The sequence below is a fragment of the Hemiscyllium ocellatum genome, chromosome 12, assembly GCF_020745735.1.
Source record: "Hemiscyllium ocellatum isolate sHemOce1 chromosome 12, sHemOce1.pat.X.cur, whole genome shotgun sequence".
NCBI classification, from domain to species: domain Eukaryota; kingdom Metazoa; phylum Chordata; class Chondrichthyes; order Orectolobiformes; family Hemiscylliidae; genus Hemiscyllium; species Hemiscyllium ocellatum.
The window spans coordinates 22,192,228-22,217,648 of NC_083412.1; the positions used below are offsets into that span (position 1 = coordinate 22,192,228).

General features: G+C 40.3%; 1 protein-coding gene across 2 annotated transcripts in view; it reads left to right on the plus strand.

The window, feature by feature from the left end:
- The window catches only part of cdadc1 (cytidine and dCMP deaminase domain containing 1), a 64,703-nt gene that overhangs the window by 34,173 nt on the left and 5,109 nt on the right, over window positions 1–25,421 (plus strand). The window contains exons 6-8 of one of the 2 annotated variants that reach the window (XM_060832929.1): window positions 6,384–6,556; window positions 8,193–8,382; window positions 17,555–17,609. In XM_060832929.1, coding sequence (XP_060688912.1) covers window positions 6,384–6,556; window positions 8,193–8,382; window positions 17,555–17,609 — 418 coding nt within the window. Of the gene's footprint in view, window positions 1–6,383; window positions 6,557–8,192; window positions 8,383–13,863; window positions 13,948–17,554; window positions 17,610–25,421 lie in introns of those variants that run through there. The other variant, XM_060832930.1, reaches the window with a different exon arrangement.

Here is a 25,421-nt window from a genome sequence, read left to right on the forward strand (position 1 = left end):
ATAGATTGATTCTGCCTTTAACACTTGGTTAGAAACAAAAAGACTGCAGATGCTGGGATCCAAGGTAGACAAGCAGGAGGCTGGAGAAACACACCAAGCCAGGCAGCATCAGGAGGTGGAGAAGTCAATATTTTGCGTAGAATTACACCCGAAATGTTGACTTCTCCACTTCCTGATGCTGCCTTGCTAACTGTGTTCTTCCAACCTCCTGTTCATCTGCCATTAACACTGGCTATTTCAGTCAGGAAACCATGGCAAATTTGATCTTTTTTTTCCATCTTCACTCAACAAATCGACAGCACTTATCCCCACCCTCCAACTTAGCCCCATAACCGTTCCCTTAAATAAAAACAGTTTACAGAGAAAAGGACTTGTGCTTTTGTTAAATTTATTAGTTATTAGGAAATAGTAAGGACTGCAGATACTGGAGAAGTCAATCGATAAAGTGTGGTGCTGGAAAAAGCACAACAGGTTAGGCAGCATCTGAGGGGAAAGAGAGTTGAAGTTTCAGTGTTAACCCATCAGTCCTGAAGAAAGGTTAAGCTTGAAATGTTGACTGTCTTGCATCTCAGTTGCTGCCTGACCTATTGTGCTTTTTCCAGCACTACACTTTATTGACTCAATTTTATTAGTTATGACTTAGCTATTAAATTAAGATAAAAACAATTAACAGCATAGAGGAATTTAAATTAGCAGCTCAAAAATGAATCATCCACCTCACCATCCAGGATGAAATATTTGTTCTCAGTTAATGGTGGATAGATCAAAAGCATTTGATATGATCTATTAACTACTTCAATTAAAAGTTAGTAACTATCTTAATGAAGGGTGGTATGACATAAGAAAGAAACAAAGCACTTTACAGCTAGCCAGGTACATTTGAAGTGTATTCACCTATAAGAAATGGGCTGTATGTTGCACATAGCAAGGACCCACAAACCATAATGTGGCAATGATTGGATCATCTCTTTTAGTGATGTTGGTCATGGGCTAAGTATTGTCCAGGCTACCAAGGAGAACATCCTTGTTCTTCTTCAAATGACACAATAGATTCCTGTAATATTTTATATTACAGCAATGAATAAAGTGTGGCAAACTTACAATGTGCACTGTGTTATGAACTAATAGCAAGCATTGCTATATTCAGCCAGCTAATATTTATCTCAATAGTTGTTTGATTGTAAGAACTGCCTTTTTATCAGCAATACTTATAAGTTGAAGCTTTTTCCCTTGCGCCCGTGAGAACAATTTGCAAAACAATTTGTAAAGGGGAAAGGACATTTATATTGTATGAGAGGAAAATGCTCATTATTAGACAAGTGAACTCTGATTTGTAAAGGCATTGCCATCATCCAGTGATGATGTCTGATAGTTAGTAGTCAAGCTTTGTTCAAACTTTAAACCAGGCAGGTTGATCCTAATTGATCCAGGCATTGCCCTGAGAACAGAATCTGTCATGTGTGAAAAACAATGCTGACAACTAATTTAGAATTGTCAGGCATAGGCCCTGTTTCTTGCTGTATGGCTCTTCAACTCACCTTGTCTATACCAAGCAAACACCAAACTACACCAACCCATTTACCTGCACTTGGTTCACAGTATACTATGCTCTGGCCTTTTCATACTCATCCAGGCGCTTTTCAAATTTTGCAATTGTCAGGGTCACAGATGCACTGGAAGCTGCATGTAATAATACACAGGATCCTGTCCTTTGCAGACAGAAGGACCCTGGTTAAGGCATTGCCAAACACAGTCAGAATCAACCTGTCTAGTTTGAAGTATAAACAAAGCTTGTTAACAATCAATAATTACTAACAGCTGTATTTTCCACAGCAGTGCCTCTACCAATCAAAGTCTATTTGACAACCATTCAGCACTCTTCTCAAAGATAGTATAAATGTTGTTTTCCCTCTACCCCGGTATTTCTTGCAAGTTATCCTGATGAATGCAAGACAAAAAGCTTTAGCAAAATCTATCTTTTTCCAGCACTACTTAATATTTATTTATGTGTATTTTGTAAATGATAAGAATGTTTTAAAATGTAATATAATAATTAAGCAAATTGCTGCTCAAGTGAAATTTTAAAAATTTCCACTAACGTTTTTGTTGCAGGAGAACTGATTCATTTTTAGACTAGCCAAGACACCCAAAGAAATCATGCATCTGTAGCCCTGAAGTCCATGGCAACAAACATTTATGTATAATATATTTATAAAAAAGCATCAACATATACACAGACATTTTATACAAATTATGATCCAGCTGATGCAACTACTCAACAAATCAGATTCCAGAATGATATCTGGCTTGATAGATTTTTTAAAATAGTTAATGCGGAGGTCATTTGCTGAAAAAGACAGTTTACTACATTTGATTTAATGATTTATTGATGCCTTGTCAACCTAAGTACAATGAAAAGTTATATTTTGCATGCAGTTCAGGCAGATCAACATAAAGGAAGGACTTACTACATTGTATGTTGGAGCAGAGCAAGACATACAAAATTATGGCTGCACGGGGTTACAAAAGCAAGATCAACATTAGATTGGAAATTTGAGCGGTCTATTCAGCAGTCTAATAACAGCAGGGCTGACGCTGTTTTTGAACCTGTTGGTATGTGTGTTTAAGCTTTTGTATTTTCTGCCTAACAGAAGAAATAGGAAGAGATTATAACCAGGGTGGGAGGGGTCTTTAATGAAGTTGGCTGCCTTTCTGTGCCAACGGGAAGTGCAGATGGAGGCAGTGGATGGGAGGTTGGCTTGCATGATGGTCTGGGCTGTGTTCACAAATTTCTGCCGTTTCTTATTGTACTGGACAGAGCAGTTACCATTACCGAACCATGATACCGCAGATAAAATGGTTTTTAAGATGCATCTGTACAAGTTGGTGAGGGTCCTTATGGACATGCTGAATTTCCTTAGCCTTCTGAGGATGAAGAGGTGCTATTGTGCTTTCTTGACCGTTGTATCTATGTGGGTGGTCCAGACCAGGTTGTTGGTTATCATCACTCCTAAGAACTTGACCGTTCCATAGATGTAGATAAGGATATGTCTTTTTCCTTTCTTCCTGAAGTCAATGATCAATCTTTAGTTTTGTTGACGTTGAGGGAGAGATTGTTATCTTTGCACCATAGTACCAAGTATTCTTTACTGTACTCTGTCTTGTCATTGTTCGATATCCAGCCTTTTACCCAAAGGAAAAAAAAAGCAAACCACATTGTTTAAATATAGAACACGCTTGCAAGATCTAAAAGTACAGCAAAACACAGATTCATCCTGTTACCCAATACTATCCATTTCAGAGACTCAAATCCAGAAATATTACCTTTCAGTATCAAATCCTTAAATTTGACTTAACTGATTCTTTCCAGTTCTTTCCTATAAATTTTGAGGTTTTCTTACATTGATACTTAAAAAAAAACGTAAATTTTCTTAGTTTTTCATATCTTGCAGATTCTTAAGCAAGCATTTCTGGTTTGAAGTTCTCACCGATCAAATGTTTCCACTAAGGTAATTCCACTGAGGCTTTCCCTGTACTGTTCTATATTGCTTTCAAGGAAAGAAACTATATATACTTCTTATGCCAGTCGGGTCTCCTACAAAATTGCCTAAAAATGTTTAGTCTCTGGGTTTTCTATGCTAAGATCAATCTTATCCTGAACCCAAAACAAGCTAATATATTTGTGTGTCTTTACTGACATTTTTCATAAATATATTTTAGGCAAAAAGTAGATAATTTCACTCTTAACTTCCCAGAGGTTTGCTTCACTGTTAATTCATTCTTCTTCCTCACCAGCTTGAATTCAGCAGAAAGAATATTCCTCTTTAATATCTGTCTGCTTAATTCTCTTTGATTTGTTGGGTTTATTGTTGAGTCATGCATTAGATAACATTTAGACAGATCAACCATCTTTCTGATCTCTGTTCACAACGAACTCTCTAATTGCCTACTGCCCCATTCCTGTCTGCATTTTGGAAAATCAGACCATGATGCTGTGCTCCTTCTCCTCGCTTACAAACAGAAACTGATGCATGTAGATCCAGTACAGTGCTGGTCTGGAGTAACAGGTGAGTTCCTTCATGACTGCTTGGTGTCAGTGGACTGGTCCGTATTCAAGAAATCAGCAGTCAATCTAAATGAGTATGCCACTATCGTCACAAATTTCATCAGTTAGTGTGTAGAGGACTGCAGCCCAAAGAAATTAATCCAAGTGTTTCCCAACTGGAAAACATGGATAAACCAGGAGATCCACTGTAAATTGAAGTCAAAATCTGAGGCATTCAAGTTGGGCGATCTTGACCCATACAGGAAATCTAGGTATGACTTTCACAAAGCCACCAGGCTCGCCGAAAAAAAAACTGGAGTCCCAGACTAACCACACAATTGTATGTTGATTGCATCAAAGCTTACATGATATAACGGGCTACAAAGCAAAGTCAAGTAGAATTGCTAGCAACAATGCATTCTGTGCTTGCCTTGAACAGAATGTCAGTGAAATGACATCACATGCCCATTGGCCTGTGGTATACCTGTAGCCAAAGTCAGCACGTAGATGTCAGATCAGCCTTCCTGAGAGTGAACCTATGGAATTCAACTGGCACATATGGAGTCCCCTGCTGTGCACTCAGATGCTGAGCGGACCAGCTGGCAGGAGTATTTGCAGACATCTTTAACCTCTCTTTAGTCCAATTGGAAGTTCCCACCTCCTTCAAAGAGACCACTCCGGTAGCGAGACTTAGAGCCATTGGGCAATAGTCATTGACATCCATCATTATGAAGTGCTTCAAGAGGTTACTATTGGCATACGGCTTTTGCCCGAAACGTCGATTTTCCTGCTCTTCGGATGCTGCCTGATCTGCTGTGCTTTTCCAGCACCACTCTGAGCTAAACACTACTATGGCATACATCAACTCCAGCCTTCCAGATTGCCTTCATCCACTGCAATTTGCCTACTGTTACAACAGATCCGCGGCAGCCACCATCTCCCTGGCCATATACTCAAATCTGGAACATCTGGATAACATGTCAGACTCCGACTTATTGACTTCAGTTCCACTTCCAACACCATAATTCAAGTTAAACTCATCTCCAAACTCTGAGACCTCGGATTCCGCTCCCTCCTGTCCAACTGGATCCTCGATTTCCTGACTCATAGACCGCAATCAGTAGGGATAGGCAATAACACCTCCTCCGTGATAATCCTCCATAATAATCCTCAACATCAAAGTTCCATAAGGTTGCATTCTCAGTTAGAGTATTTTGCTCTAACTCCATTTACAAGTTTGCTGATTACACTAGACAGAGTACAGGAAAGAGATAAAGTTTATTGGTATGGTGTAAAGACAACAGTCTCTCAATATCAGCAAAATGAAGGAGCTGGTCATGACTTCAGGAAGTGGAGTGGAAGACACACCCCTGTCTATATCGATGTACTGAATTGGAGAATGTCGAGAGCTTCAAGTTCCTAGAAGAATGGATTACCAACAATGTGTCCTGATCCACCCACGCTGATGTTATGGTTAAGGAAGCACACCAATACCTCAATTTCCTCAGAAGATTAAGGAATTTCAAAATGTCCACGAGGACTTTTACCAATTTTTATTGATGCTCCATTGCAAGCATCCTATCCAGATATATCACAACTTGGTGTAACAACTGTTCTGCCCAAGACTGCAAGAAATTATAGTTGTCAATGCAGCACTGTCCACTACACAAACCAGCTTTCAATCATTTAACCCTGTTTATACTTCTCACTGTCTCAGAAAAGTAGCCAACATAATCAAAGAACTTTCCCACCCCAGTTATACTATCTTGCATCCTCTTCCATTGGGCAAAAGATACATAAGTTTGAAAACAGGTACCAACAAATTCAAGAACAGTTTCTTCTGTGCTGTTATTAGACTTTTGAACGAACATCTTTGATCTTTCTCTGCATCTGCAGCTGTAACACTATTCTGCATTCTATTCTATTACCCTGATGTACTTATGTATGGTATGATTTGCCTGGACAGCACCCAAAACAATACTTTTCACTGTATCTCAGTACATGTGATAACAATCAAATCACATGAAGCTATTCTTTAGCTAATAGTTCTTAGAGATGACGTCATGTTTAAAATCCTGTTTGACATCTTATCTGAAAATTATTTTGTGTGTGTGTGAATGTTCAGATCATCCATCTTACAAGAGATTGCCCTAACCAGCTGGAACTGCCTGGGGAAGAAGCTCCAAAGGAGTATGATGAACTGTTCCATTCTTTGCCAACCGATTGATACTCCAGACATCTGCCTGAATAATGAGATCAGAGACAGCCTCAACAAAGTTCTGATCAAGTTATCATTTAAAACCTTATGCCAAAATAATCAATCTCTGTTTATTTGTAGAATAATTGTGACGGAACAGGAGCTAGGTATCTGATAGGATGTGGTTATAATGCCTATCCAATGGGATCTGAATATGCAGATTACCCTCAGATGGATGAGAAGCAGCAGAAAGACAGAGAGGCCCGGAAATTTCGGTACATTGTACATGCTGAACAGAATGCCTTAACTTTCCGGTAGGTACCCAAAAGACTTTTTGGAACAATTTACATGATTGGTTTTAAACGTAAAGGAGGAAATGCTCGTGTTAAACCTTCAATGACCCAAAGCAGTATCAGCCAGTGAATGTGCAGTCACTGTGAGCAAATAATTTTACCACAGCAAGATATCATAAGCAACAGTAACCATCTTGAAGATCTATTATTAGTGATGTTGGCTGAAATATAAATTTTGGCCAGGGCTCCAGGAGAGCTTCCCTGCTCCTCTTCAAAATATTGGTAACAGTTTTCAACCACCTAAGACTAGATCACTGTTTAATGTCTTATCCAAAATCCGGCACCTAAACCACATGGACTGAAATGTATCAGGGATGACACTCATCACCATTTTTTTGAGGGATGAGCAATAAATATTGACCTTGCCAATGATGCTTGCGTCCCATGAACAAATACGAAAAAAAATAACATTCAAACAATAATTCAGGGTAAAATCTTTACAAGGAACTGTGTTCCTGTAAAACGTATCTACTGTAGTCGTTAGAAACCTGAAACAAAATGAGAAAATTTCAGAAACCCTGAGCAAAACACTGCATCCATAGAGAAAAGCAATAAGTCCATATTTTGGGCAATGCCTGAGCCTTACTTGCTTAGTTTCCAGAATTTTGTCTTTGTGCTGTTTTTATGATTCTTTAGTGGCTTGTGAGATTTGCGATGTATTTGTGGTATATGGAGGGGGGAAGGGGGGGTGCTGCATATTTAGGAACAAATAAATGTGTCATACTGGTCGCCCAGTTATAGGAAGGATATCTAAAGCTGGAGAGGGCTCAGAAGAGAATTACCAGAATGTTGCCGAGTATGAAAGGTTTGAGTTAAAAAGAAAGGTTGGTTAGGCTGGGACTTTTTTCACTGGAGCTTAGAAGGTTAAGAGGCAACCTTCAAGAAGTTTAGAAAATAATGAGGGGTATAGATCGGGTTAATGATATTCCCTCAGATGGGGGCTTTCAGGACTAGGGGGCATATTTCTAAGGTGAGAGGAGAGAGATTTGAAAAGGACATGAGGGACAAATTCTTTACATAGAGGGTGTTTCGCATGAGGAATGGACTTCCTGAGAAAGTGGTGGATATGGGTACAATTAGAACATTTAAAAGACATTTCATTAAGTACATGAATAGGAAAGGTTTGGAGAGAATATCGGCCAGGACCAGGCAGGTGGAGCTAGTTTAGCTTGGGATTATGTTCAGCAAAATTTGGTTGGACTGAAGGATCTGTTTTCACATTGTCTGACTTCATGACTTTCTGATATAAAGCATCCATTGTTACTTATCTATTTACATTAAACTATTAGGTTTACCTATCTTCAGTCAATTCAAATAAGAATCAACCAAGACTAAAATATTTCAAAATGTATGAAGCACTTTCCAATGAAAGGTGCCAAATGGCATTATCAAGGAAGTATAATTTGAACCTCTGTGATTGGCTCCTCTGATCCAGATGCTAAGTTTGAAAGATGTGTTGTCATGGTGTGTATAAATGGAATGCACCATAGGAATGCAGGCATGCTGAAAACAACATTAAATGAAAAATCAGGACATCTAATCTGCAGTCTATTGTGCTTTTTCTATTTATCAGATGTTCAATGTGTTTCTTTTGCAGATGTCAAGATATTAAAGATGAGGAAAAAACAATGATTTTCGTTACCAAATGTCCATGTGATGAATGTGTACCTTTAATAAACAATGCTGGTATCAAGCAGATATACACGGGTGACCTTGATGCTGGCAAAGTGAAGGCAGATATATCCTATCAGAAATTCTCTGGTTTGCAAGGAGTGAGAAAATTTACGGTAAGTAGCTCATAATAAATAATAAAGCAAGAAGAATGCAGAATCATAGATCTTCATCCCACAATTACATTTTTTTTAATAAAATGTACCCCAAATTTGCACCATCGATTGTCAAAGGTGAGGTGCCGGAAGACTGGAGGTTGGCTAACGTGGTGCCACTGTTTAAGAAAGGTGGTAAGGACAAGCCAGGGAACTATAGACCAGTGAACCTGATGTCGGTGTTGGGCAAGTTGTTGGATGGAATCCTGAGGAACAGGATGTACATGTATTGGAAAGGTATGGACTGATTAGGGATAGTCAACAGGCTTTATGCGTAGGAAATCATGTCTCACAAACTTGATTTGAGTTTTTTGAAGAAGTAACAAAGAGGATTGATGAGGGCAGAGAGGTAGATGTGATTTATATGGATTTCAGTAAGGCGTTCGACAAGGTTCCCCATTGGAGACTGGTGAGCAAGGTTAGGTCTCATGGAATACAGGGAGAACTCACCACTTGGAGACAGAACTGGCTCAAAGGTAGAAGACAGAGAGTGGTGTTGGAGGGTTTTTCAGACTGGAAGCCTGTGACCAGTGGAGTGCCACAAGGCTCGGTTCTGAGTCCACTACTTTTCATCAATTATATAAATGATTTGGATGTGAGCTTAAGAGATGTAGTTATTAAGTTGCAGGTGACACCAAAATTGGAGGTGTAGTGGAGAGTGAAGAAGGTTACCTCCGATTACAACAGGATCTTGATCGATGGGCCAATGGGCCGAGAATGGCAGATGGAGTTTAATTTAGATAAATGTGAGATGATGTATTTTGGGAAAGCAAACCTTAGCAGGACTTATGCACTTAATGGTAAGGTCCTGGGGCGTGTGGCTGAACAAAGAGACCTTGGAGTGCAGGTTCATAGCTCCTTGAAAGTGGAGTCGCAGGTAGATAGGATAGTGAAGAAGGCATTTGGTATGCTTTCCTTTATTGGTCAGAGTATTGAGTACAAGAGTTGGGAGGTCATGTTGCAGCTGTTCAGAACATTGGTTAGGCCACTGTTAGAATATTGCGTGCAGTTCTGGTCTCTTTCCAATCAGAAAGATGTTGTAAAACTCAAAATAGTTCAGAACGATTTACAAGGATGTTGCCAGGGTTGGAGGGTTTGAGCTATAGGGAGAGGGTGAATAGGCTGGGCTGTTTTCCCTGGAGCGTCAGAAACTGAGGGGTGACCTTATAGAGGTTAATAAAATCATGAGGGGCATGAATAGGATAAATAGATATAGTCTTTTTCCTTGGGGTCGGGGAGTCCAGAACTAGGGGGCATTGGTTTAGGGTGAGGGGGAAAGATATAAAAGAGACTTAAGGGGCAATGGTTTCACACAGAGGGTGGTACATGTATGGAATGAGTTGCCAGAGGAAGTGGTGGAGACTGGTACAATTGCAACATTTAAAAGACATTTGGATGGGTGTATGAATAGGCAGAGATCTCCTTACAAATGTGTTTCTTAATTTCCCTCTGACTATTAGGAGGTCTATAATACAATCCCAATAAGGTGATCATCCCTTTCTTATTTCTCAGTTCCACCCAAATAACTTCTCTGGATATATTTCGAGAATATCCTCCCTCAGTTCAGCTGTAATGCTGTCCGTTATCAAAAATGCCATTACCCATCCTTTCTTGCCTCCCTTTCTGTCCTTACTGTCCATCCCTAAGCCATGTTTTTGTAATTGCTATGAAAACCCAGTACAATATTCCTAACTGTGCCCTGACTTCACCTGCCTTCGCTGTTAGGCCCCTCGCATAGAAATAAATGGGGTTTAATTTATCAGTCTCACCTTGTTCTCTGCCTTGTCCCTGACTGTTTGACTCGCCTTTGTTCTCAACTGTACAGTCTCAGATTGAAATCTTTTCTCACTATCTCCCTGGGTCCCACCCCCTCCACCTTACTAGTTTAAATCCTCCTGAGCAGTTCTAGCAAATCTCCCTGCCAGTATATTAGTCCCCTTCCAATTTTGGTGCAATTCATCCTTTTTGTACAGGTCACTTCTACCCCAAAATAGCTTCCAATGATCCAAAAATGTGAGTCCTTCTCCCATACACCAGTACCTCAGCCATGCATTCATCTGGACTTTCTTCCTATTCCTGCCCTCACCAGCTTGTAGCACCGGGAGTAATCCAGCTATTACTACTCTTGAGGATCTCCTTTTTATGTTCTTGCCTAATTCTTTGTAATCCCTCACGAGAATCTCCACCTTTTCCCTTCCTATGTCGTTGGTTCCAATGTGTACAATGACTTCCTGCTGACCCCTCTCCCCCTTGAGAACATTCTGCACCCTCTCTGAGACATCCTTGATTCTGCTTGCTCAGAAGGAGAGATTGAACCTACTAGCCAACCTCCTCTTAGGATTGATGTTGATTGGTTCAATACGAGCCTCAATGAGTGAGGGTTATGGATTTATGTCCCACTTGATCTCTATCCCTCTCTCTCACCCACCCGTCCCTCGCCGCTCTGTGGGTTTGGGATCGAGCCTTTGTCTTTGGCTTAACTCACTCAGAGATTTGGAACCTTGAACCTTGTGTCTGTTAGCAACTTGGAGACTATTTCTAAATACTACTCGGGAAGGGCAAAACTTGGTCTATCCTTAGGAAATGGGGCAGGACAGGTGACTGTGGTGACAGTGGGAAGCACTTTGGGACCAATGACCAAAGTTCTACAAATTTTAAAATCATTATGGAGAGAGACAAATTTGGGCAAGGCAAATTTCGATGGAATTGGATATGAGCTTGCAGGGGTTGATTGGTGTAGTTTATTTGCAGTCAGAGGTAAGTGGGATGCCTTTAAAAGTGAGGTAAGTAGAGTTCAAGGCCTATATTTTCCTGTGAAGGTGAGGGCAAGGGCAAGGTTAGCAAGAAGAGGGAACACTGGATGTTGAGATATTGAGGCTTTGATGAGAAAAAAAAAGGAGGCATGGCTTGGGTACAGGCAGCTAGGAACAAGGGATTCCCTCAAGGTATACAGGAATACAGGAATTTACTGAAGAAGGAAATCAGGATGGAGAAAAGGGGGTATGAGATAGCCTTGGCTGAGAAGATTAGGGCGAATCCAAAGAGGTTCTTTACGTATGTTAAAGGAAAAAGAGTAACTAGAGAGAAAATCAGACCCCTCAAGGACCAAAGTGGAGATGTAAGTGTTGAACTGCAGAAGATGGGAGAGGTCCTCAATGAATATTTCTCCTCTGTTTATCGTGGAGAAAGACATAAAACTTGGGAACTTGGAGAAGTTAGTGGTCATATCTTGGGGACAGTCCATATCACAGTGGAGGTGGTGTTGGATGTATTAGAATGTATGAAGATGAATAAATCTCCTGGCCCTGACCAGATATATCCAAGAACATTGCAAGAGGCTAGAGAAGAAATTGTGGTGGCTCTAGCTGATATTTTTGCATCATTGTTAGCCACGGGTGAGGTTCCAGAAGACTGGAGGGGAGTGAATGTTTTGCCATTATTCAAGAAGGGCTGCAAAAAAAAGCCTGGGAACAGTAGACCAATAAGCTTAACAACTGTGGTGGGTAAGGTACTTAAGAAGATTCTGAGGGATAAGATATACATGCATTTAGAAAGACAGGATTTGATTAGCAGTAGTCAGCATGGGAGTGGGAGATCATGCCTCATAATTTGTTAGAGTTCTTTGATGAAGAAACCAGGAAGGTTGATGAGGGTAGATGTAGTCTGTATGGATTTCACTAAGGCCTTTGATAAACTTCCACATGGTAGACTGCTCTGGAAGGTTAGATTGCATAGAATCCAGGGTGAGCAGTCAAATTGGATGCAACATTGGTTTGTTGTTAGGAAGCAGAGGGTAATAGTGGAAGGATGCTTGTCGGACTGGAGGCCTGTGACTAGTGGAGTGCCTCAGGGATCGGTGCTGGGCTCATTGTTGTTTGTTATCTATATCAATGATTTGGATGAGATTGTACAAGGCATGGTTAGTAAGTTTGCTGATGACACTAAAATAAGCAGTGGACAGTTAGGGAGGTTATCAGAAATTGCAGCGGGACCTTGGTCAGCTAGGGAAGTGGGCTGAGAAATGGCAAATGGAGTTTAATATAGGTAAGTATGAGGTCTTGCATTTTGGAAAGTCAAATCAAGGCAGGAGTTTCATGGGGAATGATCAGGCCTTTAAGGAGTGTGCTGGAACAGAGAAATCTTGGAGTTCAGGTTTACAGTACTCTGAAAGTGGAGTCACAGGTGGACAGACCAGTGAAGAAGACTTTTGGCACATGCCTTCATCAGTCAGGGCATTGAGTATAGAAGTTGGGAAGTTGCTGAGACTCCACTTGGAGTAATGTGTTCAGTTTTGATCACCTTGTTATAGGAAGGATGTTATTAAACTGGAAGGAGTACAGCAGAAAGTTACAAGGATGTTGCCTGGACTTAATGATCTGCTTTATAGGGAGAGGTTGGACAAGCTAGACTTTCTTCTTTAGAGGCTAGGAGACTGAAGGGGGACCTTTATAGAGATGTATAAGATCATGAGAGACATGGATGGAATGCACTCATTCTTTTTCCCAGGATTGTGGAATTGAGGACGAGAGGACATCAGAATAAAGTTAGAGGGGAAAGAATAAAAGTGGACTTGAGGGGCAACTTTTTCTTTATACAGAGGGTGATATGCAAATGGGATGAGCTGCCAGAGGAAATGGGTGAGGTGGGTACATTAACAACATTTGGATAAATACATGACTAGGAAAGGATTAAAAAGATCAAGGCCAAGTGCAGAGAAATGGGGTGGCGTGGTTGAGCATTTTGGTCAGTTTGGGCCAGAGGGCCTGCCTCCGTGCTGTCGGTCTCTATGACTCTGATTAGTCCGTTGGATGTCCCACTCTTTGTACTATCTCAGCCCCACACCCAAGCAATCTCTGTTGCTGCGGCTGTCACTGCTCTTAGTCCAAACACTTCAGTCTGAGCAAATCTATTGGCACAGCACTCTGCCCTTCCAATCAGAGGCTACTCTGTCTCCCACATTTGCTACTGATAGGTTTACAAACTTAATCAGTACCAAATGCAGGAGAGAAATAGTATGTGATTGGAGGAGCATCTTTTTACTGAATTTTCCTGCTCCAGGTATCAATTGATAACAAGCTTGAAAATTGTTGATGATCCCTTTAAATAGCATCAGTCTGAAGGGAGGTATCCTTCTTGCTAAACACATTTGCAAAGGCACATTAGCTGGAACACTGAGGTCAAAGTTAGTATCGCCAGTCAAACTCATGATATCATGATAACTCTACGTTGCCTGCATGTGTTCATTATGTCCCCTCCCCAAAATGGTGTCTGGCACAGCTTGTCCCAGAAGCTTCCAAACCAGCATCCCTCACACTGAGAATATGGGTACTATTGGGATTGTTTGCTTTCAGTGAATGATCCATATATAGATTCCTTGTAGACTGTTTCCTAGTTTGGAGTCAATGATATGTTACTTTAATGCACTTTAATCATATTATACAGCCAATTCCATTCAGTGATCATGAGAGTACTGCTGCAGAAGGATATTGCAGCTAGACATCAGGGAGAATGAAAGCTCAGAGTTCCATTCTGTTTACAATGATTGATCAAAGAAGTTCAATATCCATTGAACATTTTGGTGTTGTCTTGCAAGTGTGAAGATGAAATGCCAAAAAGCTTTGATAATTTTAAATTACTTGTTATACGGACAGCACTGTCCACTTATTTTGACTCCATTTAAAGTTGACATCCTGTCTTTGTTGACCACACCACGCAGCGCTGATCCATTTTTATCTTTGCCTTTGCAATTTGCACCTCACTATTTCAATATTGACATGGAATGATAACCTGATGAGTTGACAAGCAGTCTCTGTACCTGCATCAGTACCTTGTATTTTGAAATGATGAACATATTTTTACATCTTTGGAATTTAATGCTTCAAATAAAAAATAATATGTACTTTTCACTGCACTTCTGTACTTGTGAAAATAAAATCTAAATCTAATAAAACACAAAGAAGCCACTGTTTGTTTTCTTTCTCTCACTTTCACAGATGTGCATTGTCACTTTAATCAAACAAAATTTATAAGTATATTTAAAATAAATTTGAAATAGTTACTTAATATATTTTATATATTTTTTTTCTACTCAAGCTGTTCAGAGATGTTATTACCTCTGGAGCAGGTGAAACTTGAACCCAGCCTCCCAGTCCAGAGGTAGTGACACACACCACTGAACAAGACAGCCACCATATTCAGTGGTCTATCACCATCTTGTAGCGGTAATGTCCCTGACCTGTTATGTTGACAAGGTTTACATTGGACCAAAGGTGTTGACGTGAAAGGGTAGGACTGTGACCTTCTAAGCCATGAAACCATTTTATTCCTCTTTAGAGCACCAGCTTGATACTGTCACTGTTTTTATCACAACCTTTTGCTTCGTATTTTCATATCTTTTTCTACTAATCTGTTGTGGTTGTACACTTGCCTTTGCACTTAGAGCATAAGATATTTATACTTGGAAATTATGGGTCCATTAATGTCCATTGGGTGATTCTAATCTGGTCCAGCATTTATCTATCAACATTACCAAACACACATTGTCCATTCATTGATCTCATTGCTAAATGAGATCTTGATGTTTGCCAATTGGCTGCCATTTTTCCTAAGGTGACTACAACAAATGAAGTACTCATTAATATAAAGTGCTTTGGAACATTGTGAGGTTGAGAAAGGTGTAGTATGAATATAAATATCTTTCGATAAGTGTGGAAAGTGAGTTGAATATAATGAGCTCCATAATTACATAATATACAGAAGAGAAGCAGGCCATTCATCCCAATTCTTCTTTACTAGTATTTATGCTCAACATGAAGACATAACTAATAGGAGCAAGTCTAGGTCATTCAGCCCTTTGAGTCTGCTGTGCCAGTGAATGAGATTGTGGCTGATCTAATTCAACACTATTTTTCTGCACTATTCCTATCTCCCTTGATGTTTTTAACATGCAGAAATCTGTCAATTTCAATCTTGAATTTACTCAACAATTGAGGCTGCACAGGTGTATGGGGCAGACGATTTTGAAAATTCACCATTCTCTGAGCTAAGTCATCCCTCCATATTCAGTCTGAAACAGCCTTCTCTGATCTGAACCACGATCAACTCCAGCCGAATATCTACCTTGTTAATCCCTATAAGAATTTTGTATGTTTGAATGAGATCTCCTTCGATTCTTCTCAACTCTGCAGACTATATCTCTTGTCTGCTTTATCTTTGCTCATAGAACTGTCTCTCTATCCCAGGAATTAGTTTACTGAACCTTCATTGCAAACCCTTTATAGCAAGTCACTCCTTGAATGAAATCGAAATTACACAGTCTGTTGTCAATCTCTATTGTCACTCTATTCGTATTTACTTTATGCATTTGTCTAGTTTCCTTTTAAAACCATCCAAACTCAATCACAACTTGTGGTAATGTATTCGCTATTCTCATCACTGTGTGTAAAAAGAAGAGTTGCAACATAAGCAGTGTTTCCTCAGAGCAGTAATCTCTATTCTCTCATATTTGTAGATTCTTTTTGCATTTTCTTCAATGTTTCTAAGTTTTTTCAACAGTTTGGAGACCAGAACTGTACACAGTATGTGAAGTACAAATGTGAACAGGTTCCTTTATACATTTTAAAAAAACATTTTGAATTGTATATTCCTTGAAATAAACCCATGCACTCATACGAGCATTTTAAATTGTTTTGCTGACCTGTGAATCTGATTTTCCTGATTTGTTCACATGTATCCTCAAACCTCTTCTTCTTTCTGTCACTTTCATAGAATTATCTTATTGTCTAAGGTGTAGGTGATATATTTTTCCTCTCAAAGTGCATCACCTCACATTTCCCAATGTTAACATTTAATTGCTACTTAATTAATGAGATGAAAATTTTCTAAAATCTTGTATTATATTGCATTCTTCCTCAGTGTTAGCTATTTATATGTGAGGAAACATAAATATTATTACATTGTTAGTTAAATAGCAGCATGTGCCTTTATAAATGAAATTTTGTTTGATGGAATACATAATGAAAAACTCCTTGTACTCTTCCTGTAGCTTACAACTTGATGGTAGTTTATCTATCAGAATACAAAACAAATAATCCTGATTCTATTATATTATATGCACCATAACTTATAATGCAAGGAAAGGAGTTTGTTTACTCAATTCTGTTTGCATGTAAAATACATCTACTCTTCATGTTATGGAGGCCCAATGTAATTACCCCAAACCACATTTATATCAGTGAATCACATTCCCTCTGTAGATACCTAACAAAAGAAGAAGATCAACTCAGTATGAAATATTCATGCAATACAAATAAGGATATGTTCTATTCAGTTCCGTTTTTATTCCATTGGCAAGGCAGATGGGTTCGGTAGTGTGTTTGGTCTGTCTTGCTTCTGAAATAAAACCCTGTAAGGAGCTTCTGTCAATCTGTGTCTGAAACCTTTCTGTCTGAAAATGTTCGAAAGCAAGTTGGGTACCTATTCCTGTGAGTCTAACTCCATTTTCGTGTCTGGTTACTATCTTATTCAGCTGAGATGAGGAACTACCTATGTGCGAGTGAGAGTAGATCCTTACTACCGTTGTAGAAGTCCCTAATGCACCGCACTGCTATTGCAACTAATATTTCATGATATTGGGAGTATAAATATAGCCATAATTCTGAATATTCACCATTAGACTGAAGGCTCAAACATTGAATATATATATATAGATGTATATTTTACAGTGCATAGCATTACTGTGGAACCTGTACAGACATGATTGAGATTCATCCCTGGATTGTGAACTGTATTTAAGCAGATCAATATTACATTAATTTTGCTGTCATTTCTAGAATGTTACACCCCTAACTCCAATTCTCACCAGTTTAATTAGGCTTTACCTAATATGGGGCAGCATCATGGATACCCTGAGAGTCTGATGAAAGGGTTAAAACAAATGTAATGATTTAAATGATGTGTCACTAATATTTTTAAATGGATGAGTTTTAATAGCTAAAAACCAGTGAGCGATTTTAGCACAATGCATTCTCCAGTCATGTTAGGTGAAATATACAAACAATAAACATCTTTTAGGTAATTATTTAAAATAATTACTCTATTTATATGAAGCCTCCACTTTGATTTTGCTTTACAGTGGCAGGAAGCTCCAACCAACAGTACTATCACATCAAGTGGCCACACTACTCACAGTGAGTATCTGTTCTCTTCTGCAAATCAGTCTTCATATACTGATAAATTGAAAGTATGGGTCTAATATTGCACTTTACAAAGCCATAAAGAGCAAAAATAATAAAAGTTGTGTATTATCTGTACTGTTTTCAAGTTACATTTACATTGCTTTTAATAACTTTGTGTTTAGTGGTTGGTAGCTCAGTTGGCTGAACAGCTAGCTAGTTTATAGTGCAGAGTGATTCCAACAACATGGGTTCAATTCCCACAGGTGAGGTTACCATGAAGCTCTTAACCTCTCCCCTTGCCTGAGGTGTGGTGACCATCAGGTTAAACCACCACCAGTCATCTCTTATTAATGAGAGAGCAGCCCTATGGTCTGGTTAGATTATGGCAAACTTAAGTTCTTTTCGACACCATTTTTAATCCATTTATTTCAGGGCTACTAAGCATACCCTCAGAAAAAGGATCTCTGCACCTTTGGGGGATTTTTGACTTTCAGTGGATGAACCATATCTAGATTCCCTGTAGACCAACTCAAAAACGAAAAACATTTTAATGCGTTTCACACTGAATGGACTGTTGTTAATCTGAAGGCAGTTTGTCACCACATTCTGAAGAGCAAATAGGTGTGCGCAATAAATGTTGGGCCCAGTCAACGTCTCATGAATGAATTATTCAAAATTAGATATTGCTTCAATCCCATACTTTCATTTGTGGAGAGATCAAAGGCAAGAGAGCTGTCTGTGTCAGATAGTTGGACCACCTGTAGTTTAAATGACTCCTGTCACAACTAGGAATTCAACTCCAGTCCCATGGACTTTTAAAAATCTATGTGATGATTTCCTGAGGGACTATATTAGCAATTTAAGCCCATCCTTTAAGCAATTGGTTATAATTCACAAGTTCTACAGTTTTCTGTCATCAGGACTCTGGAGGTCACTCTTTGCAAAGGTGTAACAATCCCAAAAAGGTATTGTTCAATAGCTTAAAATAAGAAAAGATTTTTTTTTGGTTTGACATTGGGAAAATTGATGCTTAATGCAACCTGCTGACAAAGATGGTGTTCTCATCTAGCATACTTCCCTATACATCGCAGAAGCAAAGCATTGACCCTCCAACAGAACTACTTTTCTGCCCCTGTACAATTACCTGCTCTCCTTTCGATAGCTTCCCTCCACAACTTCCACCTGATGATTTTCCCCATACCATTTCTACTTTCTTCCCAAAATCCACAAACAAGACTGCACTGGCAGACCAATCATGTCAGCCTGTTCATATCCAGTTGAATTTATTTCTTCCTATCTTGACTGTTCTTTTTCTCCCATTGTCCTGTCCCTTCCTACCCGTGATTTCTTTGATGTCCTACACCATAGAATCATAAAATAGGAGGAAATGCTGGATGTCTTGAAATGTATATAAGGGGATAAATCCCCAGGACCTGATCAGGTGAACCCTAGAACTCTGTGGGAAGCTAGGGAAGTGATTGCTGGGCCTCTTATTGAGATATTTGTATCATCAATAGTCACAGGTGAGGTGCCGGAAGACTGAAGGTTGGCTAACATGGTGCCACTATATAAGAAAGATGGTAAGGACAAGCTAGGGAACTATAGACCGGTGAGCCTAACGTCTGTGATGTTGTTGGAGGGAATCCTGAAGGACAGGATGTACATGTATTTGGAAAGGCAAGGACTGATCAGGGATAGCCAACATGGCTTTTTGCGTGGGAAATCATGTTTCTCAAACATGACTGAGTTTTTTTGAAGAAGTAACAAAGACGATTGATGAGGGCAAGAACGGTGGATGTGATCTATATGGACTTCAATAAGGCATTTGGCAGATTCCCCATAGGAGACTGGTGAGCAAGGTTAAATCTCATGGAATACAGGAAGAACTAGCTATTTGGATGCAGAACTGGCTTCATACCATCATAATTTCCTTTGTTTAGATTCAGGACCCTCATCTCAGAATCATCTACATCTCTCTTAATGAAGAATTCTATCATGTTATGATCAATGTTCCCCAAGTGTTCCTGCACAGCTAGATTGACTATTGTACACAAGGAATTCCTCTTCCATATCATTACTGATTTGATTTGCAGATTAAAGTGGCCCATCATGACAGGTGGTCCTATATTGCTTGCTTTTCCAATTATCTGTCTAATGCCTTCTGCAACATTATCCCTACAATTTGGAAGTCTACATAAAACCCCCAATATCATTTTTGCCTCTTGGTGTTTCTAAGCTCTACTAATGCTAACTTCATTTCAGCTGAGCTAATATCCTTCCTTACTCTTGTGTTAGTTCCTCTTTAATCAGCAGTGCTGCCATACATCCTTTTCCTTTTTCTATCTTCTTTTCTCTCAATCCTGTGGTTACTGGAAGATAGTACTGGCAGTTAATGGAATGCTATGCTTATCCTGGGAGATCAGGGATCAAATATGCCTGACAACCATGTCTGCAGGAAGTGTGTCCATGTGCAGCTCCTCTCAGACCACATGGATCGGTTGGAGCAGCAGATGGACTCACTGAGGAGCATCCAGGAGACAGAATGTTTTATTGATAAGGAGTTTCAGGGATGTGGTCACAGCCAGATAGATGGGTGACCGCCAGCAGGAGCAGGCAGGCAGTACAGGAGTGCCCTCTGGCTACTCTCCCCTCTAATAAGTTTGTTGCTTTGGATAGTGTAAGGGAACTGGCTTCTTGGAGAAAGCAAGAGCAGCAGCCAGATCAGTGGCACCATGATTAACTCTGTTGTACAGCAGGGAGGGTCAACGTGTAGGTTGGGATAAGGGACTTGATAGTCAGGGGCACAGATAGGCATTTCTGTGGCCACGAGTGAGATTCCATGATGGAGTGTGTCCAACCTGGTGCCAGGGTCAAGGATGTCTCTGAGCGTGCACAGGATGTTCTGAAAGGGAGGGTGAACAACCAGAGGTTGTGGTCCAGACTGGGACTAACAATCGAGGCAGGAAGAGAGATGAGGGAATTTAGGGAGTTAGGTAGAAAGTTGAAAAGCAGGACCTCTCGGGTTATAATCTTGGGATTACTCCCTATGCCTCAGGATAGTTTAATGTGCGGCTAAAAAGCTGGTGTAGGGGGAAGGGCTTCAAATATCTGGATCCCTTCCAGGGAACAAGGGACCTGTACAAGAATGGCGGGTTGTACCGAAACTGGGGAGACACCAAGATCCAGGGAGGTTTGCTCGTGCCACTCGAATGTTTAAACTCGTGTGCTGGGAGTTGGAAACCAGAGCGGTGATTCAACATGTGGCGTGATTGAGGAAAAGGTAGAGGTTAACTAAGTCTGAAGTCTAATACGAAGAACAGACAGTGCCAGGTCAATAAATAATATGGGACTGGTAGTCTGAACTATATTTATTTTAATGCAAGGAATGTAACAGGTAAGGCAGATGAGCTGAGAACCTAGACTAGTGCAAAGAATTTCAGTGCTGTAGCCATTATAGAAACTTAGTTAAGAGAACAGCTGGACTGGCAGCTCAATGTTCCAGTGTTTAGGTGTTTCAGGTGAAATTGAGAGGGATGTAAAAGGGTTGGAGGAGTTGAATTACTGATTTGAGGAGAATGTCAGAGCTGCACTAAGAGAGGACATCATGAAGGACTCCTCTAATGAGGTCATATGGGTAGAACTCAGGAATAAGAAATGGTTCAATCACTATGATGTGGTTATACTGTCAGCCTAGGAGACAGTAAGGTCTGCAGATGCTGGAGATCAGAATTGAGTGTGTGTTTCTGGAAAAGCACAACAGGTCATGCAGCATCTGAGGAGTAGGAAAATCTGTGTTGCTGGAAAACACAGAAATTCTGATGAAGGGCTTTTGCCCGAAATGTCGATTTTTCTGCTCCTCGGATGCTGCCTGATTGGCTGTGCTTTTCCAGCACCACATTCTTGGCTCTAATCTCCAGCGTCTGCAGTACTCGTTTTCGCCCTATCTTGGGGATGAGCCTGGCCAGGTGATCTCAGTTTCAGTGGGAGAGAATTCTGGGAACAGTGATCATCATTCCATATGTATTTAAGATAATTATGTATAAGACTGGTCCTCAGGTCAAATTGCTAAATTGGGGGAAGACTAATTACAACAATGTTAGGGAGGAACTCGAGAAAATTAGTTTTGGGGTAGCTGTTTGGAAGTAAATCCACATCTGGTATGTGGGAGTCTTTTGAAGACCAATTGATCAGAGTTCAGCACCAGCATGATCCTGTGAGGATGAAAGATGAGGATGGCAAGATTCAGAAACCCTGGATGATAAGAGATATTGAAAATTTAGTCAAAAATAAAATGGAGGCATATATAAAGTTTAGAAAACAAAGCAGAACAAGGCCCTTATGGAACTTAAATAAGGAATTAGGAGGGCGAAAAGGAGACTTGAAATATTCTTGGCAAGAAGGATTAATCAAGGCATTTTACACCTATATTAGGAGCAAGAGGGAGGCCATGGAAAAGTTACATGTCCTCAAGAAGGGAATTTATGCATGGAGCCAGAGGAAGGGGTGTGGTCCTTAATAAGTACTTCCTATTAGGATTCATAAAACAGTACAGCCTCTTGACGGCACAACCTTTTATCCTACTCTAAGATCGAACTAACCTACATATCCTTCATTTTACTATTATCTGTGTGCCTATCCAAGAGTTGTTTAAACATCCCTAATGTATCTGACTCTACCACCATTGCTGGCAGTGCATTCCATGTACCCACCACTGTGTGTACAGAACTGACCTCTGACCATCTCCCCTTCCTCCAAGCACCTTAAAATTATGCCTTCTTGTGATAGCCACTTCTGCCCTGGGAAAAAGTCTCTGACTATTCACTCTATCTATGCTTCTCATCATTTTTGTACACCTCCTATCAAGTCACCTCTTATCCTTCTTCACTCCAGTAAGATTCATCAAGGAGAAGGACATGGATGTTACTAAGATTAGGGAGGGCTGTGTTCATATACTGGCAATATTTCGGTGGGGGTGGTTTTGAGTATCTTGAAAAACTTTAAGGTAGATAAGACCCCAGAGCCTGATGGAATATATCTGAGGATACTGAAGGAGGCAAGGGAGGAGATTGTTGGGGCCTCGACGGAGATCTTTATACCCTCTTTAGTCTTCTAGGATTTTGCCTGTGGCTAAAGAATAGCCGATGTTGTCCTTCTTTTGTTTAAAAAGGACAACAGGGATAATCCAAGAAATAATTGGCAAGTGAGTCTTGCATCGATAGTAGGGAAACTATCTGAGAAGATTCTTCAGTATAGGATAAACTCACATTTGGAAAAGAATGGTAGTGGAAGGGTATTTTTCAGGTTGGAGGTCCATGACTAGTGCTATTCTCAGGGATCTGTACTGGGACCTCTGCTGGTTGGATGAAAATCTAGATGGATGGGTTAATAAGTTTGCAGACAATACCAACATCAGTGGGATATAGATAGGTTGGAGAAATGGCTGATGTAGTTTAAAGAATCCCTGCAGTGTGAAAGTAGGTCATTTGGCCTATCAAGTCCATACAAGCCCTCCAAAGAGTATCCCATCCCTGTAACCCTATATTTCCCATGGCTCATCCACTTAGTGTCTGGGCATGTGCAAACTATCAGCAATGTAGCATGGCCATTCCATTTAACTCACCTATGTTTGGACTATGGGAGGAAACTGGAGCACCCAGAGGAAACCTACACAGACATTCCAAGGTTGGAATTGAACCTTGGTCCCTGACACTGAGGCAGCAATGCTAACCACTGAGCCATCAAGTCATATGATCTGGGTAAGTGTGAGGTACTGCACTTTTGGAAGATCAAATGCTAAGGAAAAGTATCCAGTTAATGGTAGGAACCTGAACAGCATTGATGTACAGAGGGATCTTAGAATGCTCCCTCAAAGTGGCAACACAAGTGGATCAGGTGGTAAAGAAAATTTATGGCATGCTTGCCAGTCTTAGAGTTACAGAGCAGGACTATACAGGACCAGACTCTTCAGTCCAACTCCTCCATGCAAACCAGATAAACTAAATTAATCCAGTTCAATTTGGCCCATATCCTGCTAAACCCTTACTCATATACCATTCCAGATGCCTTTTAAATATTGTAATTGTATCAGCCTCCACCACTTTGTCTGGCAGTTCATTCCATAGACACACCGCCCTCTGTATGAAGTTGCCTCCCATTAGGTCCCTTTTTCAATCTTTCCCCTCTTACCTTAAGCTGATGCCCTATAGGTTTGGACTCAATTACTCTAGTGAAAAGACCTTGGCTATTCACTCTATCAGCGCCTCATGAAAATAGCCCCTGCCTATTCAGCCTTTCTCTACAGCTCAAACCTCCAAATCTGGCAACATCCTTGCAAATCTTTTCTGAATCCTTTCAAGTTTCACAACATCTTTCCTATAGCATGGAGACCAGAACTGAATGCAAAATTCCAGAAGTCGACTGGGACTACCATAGTGTTAAAGGTTTAGATGGAGGAGCATTTGTTAAGTGTGTACAAGACAATTTTCTGATTCAGTATGTGGATGTACCTACTAGAGAAGGTGCAAAACCTGACCTACTCTTGGGAAATAAGACAGGGCAGGTGACTGAGGTGTCAGTGGGGGAGCACTTTCAGGCCAGTGACCATAATTCTATTCGTTTTAAAGTAGTGATGGAAAAGGATAGGCCAGATGTAAAAGTTGAAGTTCGAAATTGGAGAAAGGTCAATTTTGACGATATTAGGCAAGAACTTTCAAAAGCTGATTGGAGGCAGATGTTTGAAGATAAAGGGATGGCTGGAAAATGGGAAGCCTTCAGAAATGAGATAACTAGAATCCAGAGAAAGTTTATTCCTGTCAGGGTGAAAGAGAAGGCTGGTAGGTATAGGGAATGCTGGATGACTAAAGAAATTGAGGGTTTGGTTAAGAAAACGAAGGAAGCATATGTCAGGTATAGACAGGATAGATCGAGTAAATCCTTAGAGTATACAGGAAGTAGGAGTATACATAAGACGGAAATCAGGAGGGAAAAACGGGGACATGAGATAGCTTTGGCAAATAGAATTAAGGAGAATTCAAAGGGTTTTTACAAATATATTAAGGACAAAAGGGTAACTAGGGAGAGAATAGGGCCCCTCAAAGATCAGCAAGGCGAACTTTGTGTGGAGCCGCAGAAAATGGGGGGAGATACTAAATGAATATTTTGCATCAGTATTTACTGTGGAAAAGGATATGGAAGATATAGACTGTAGGGAAATAGATGGTGACATCTTGCAAAATGTCCAGATTACAGAGGAGGAAGTGCTGGATGTCTTGAAACGGTTAAAGGTGGATAAATCCCCAGGACCTGATCAGGTGTACCCGAGAACTCTGTGGGAACCGAGAGAAGTGATTGCTGGGCCTCTTGCTGAGATATTTGTATCATCAATAGTCACAAGTGAGGTATCGGAAGACTGGAGGTTGGCAATCGTGATACCACTGTTTAAGAAGGGCGGTAAAGATAAACCAGGGAACTATAGACCAGTGAGCCTGACCTCGGTTGTGGGCATGTTGTTTGAGGGAATCCTGAGGGACAGGATGTACATGTATTTGGAAAGGCAAGGACTGATTCGGGATAGTCAACATGGCTTTGTGCGTGGGAAATCATGTCTCACAAACTTGATTGAGTTTTTTGAAGTAGTAACTAAGAAGATTGATGAGGGCAGAGCAGTAGATGTGATCTATATGGACTTCAGTAAGGCGTTCGACAAGGTTCCCCATGGGAGACTGATAGCAAGGTTAGATCTCATGGAATACAGGGAGAACTAGCCATTTGGATAACAGAACTAGCTCAAAGGTAGGAGACAAAGGGTGGTGGCAGAGAGTTGTT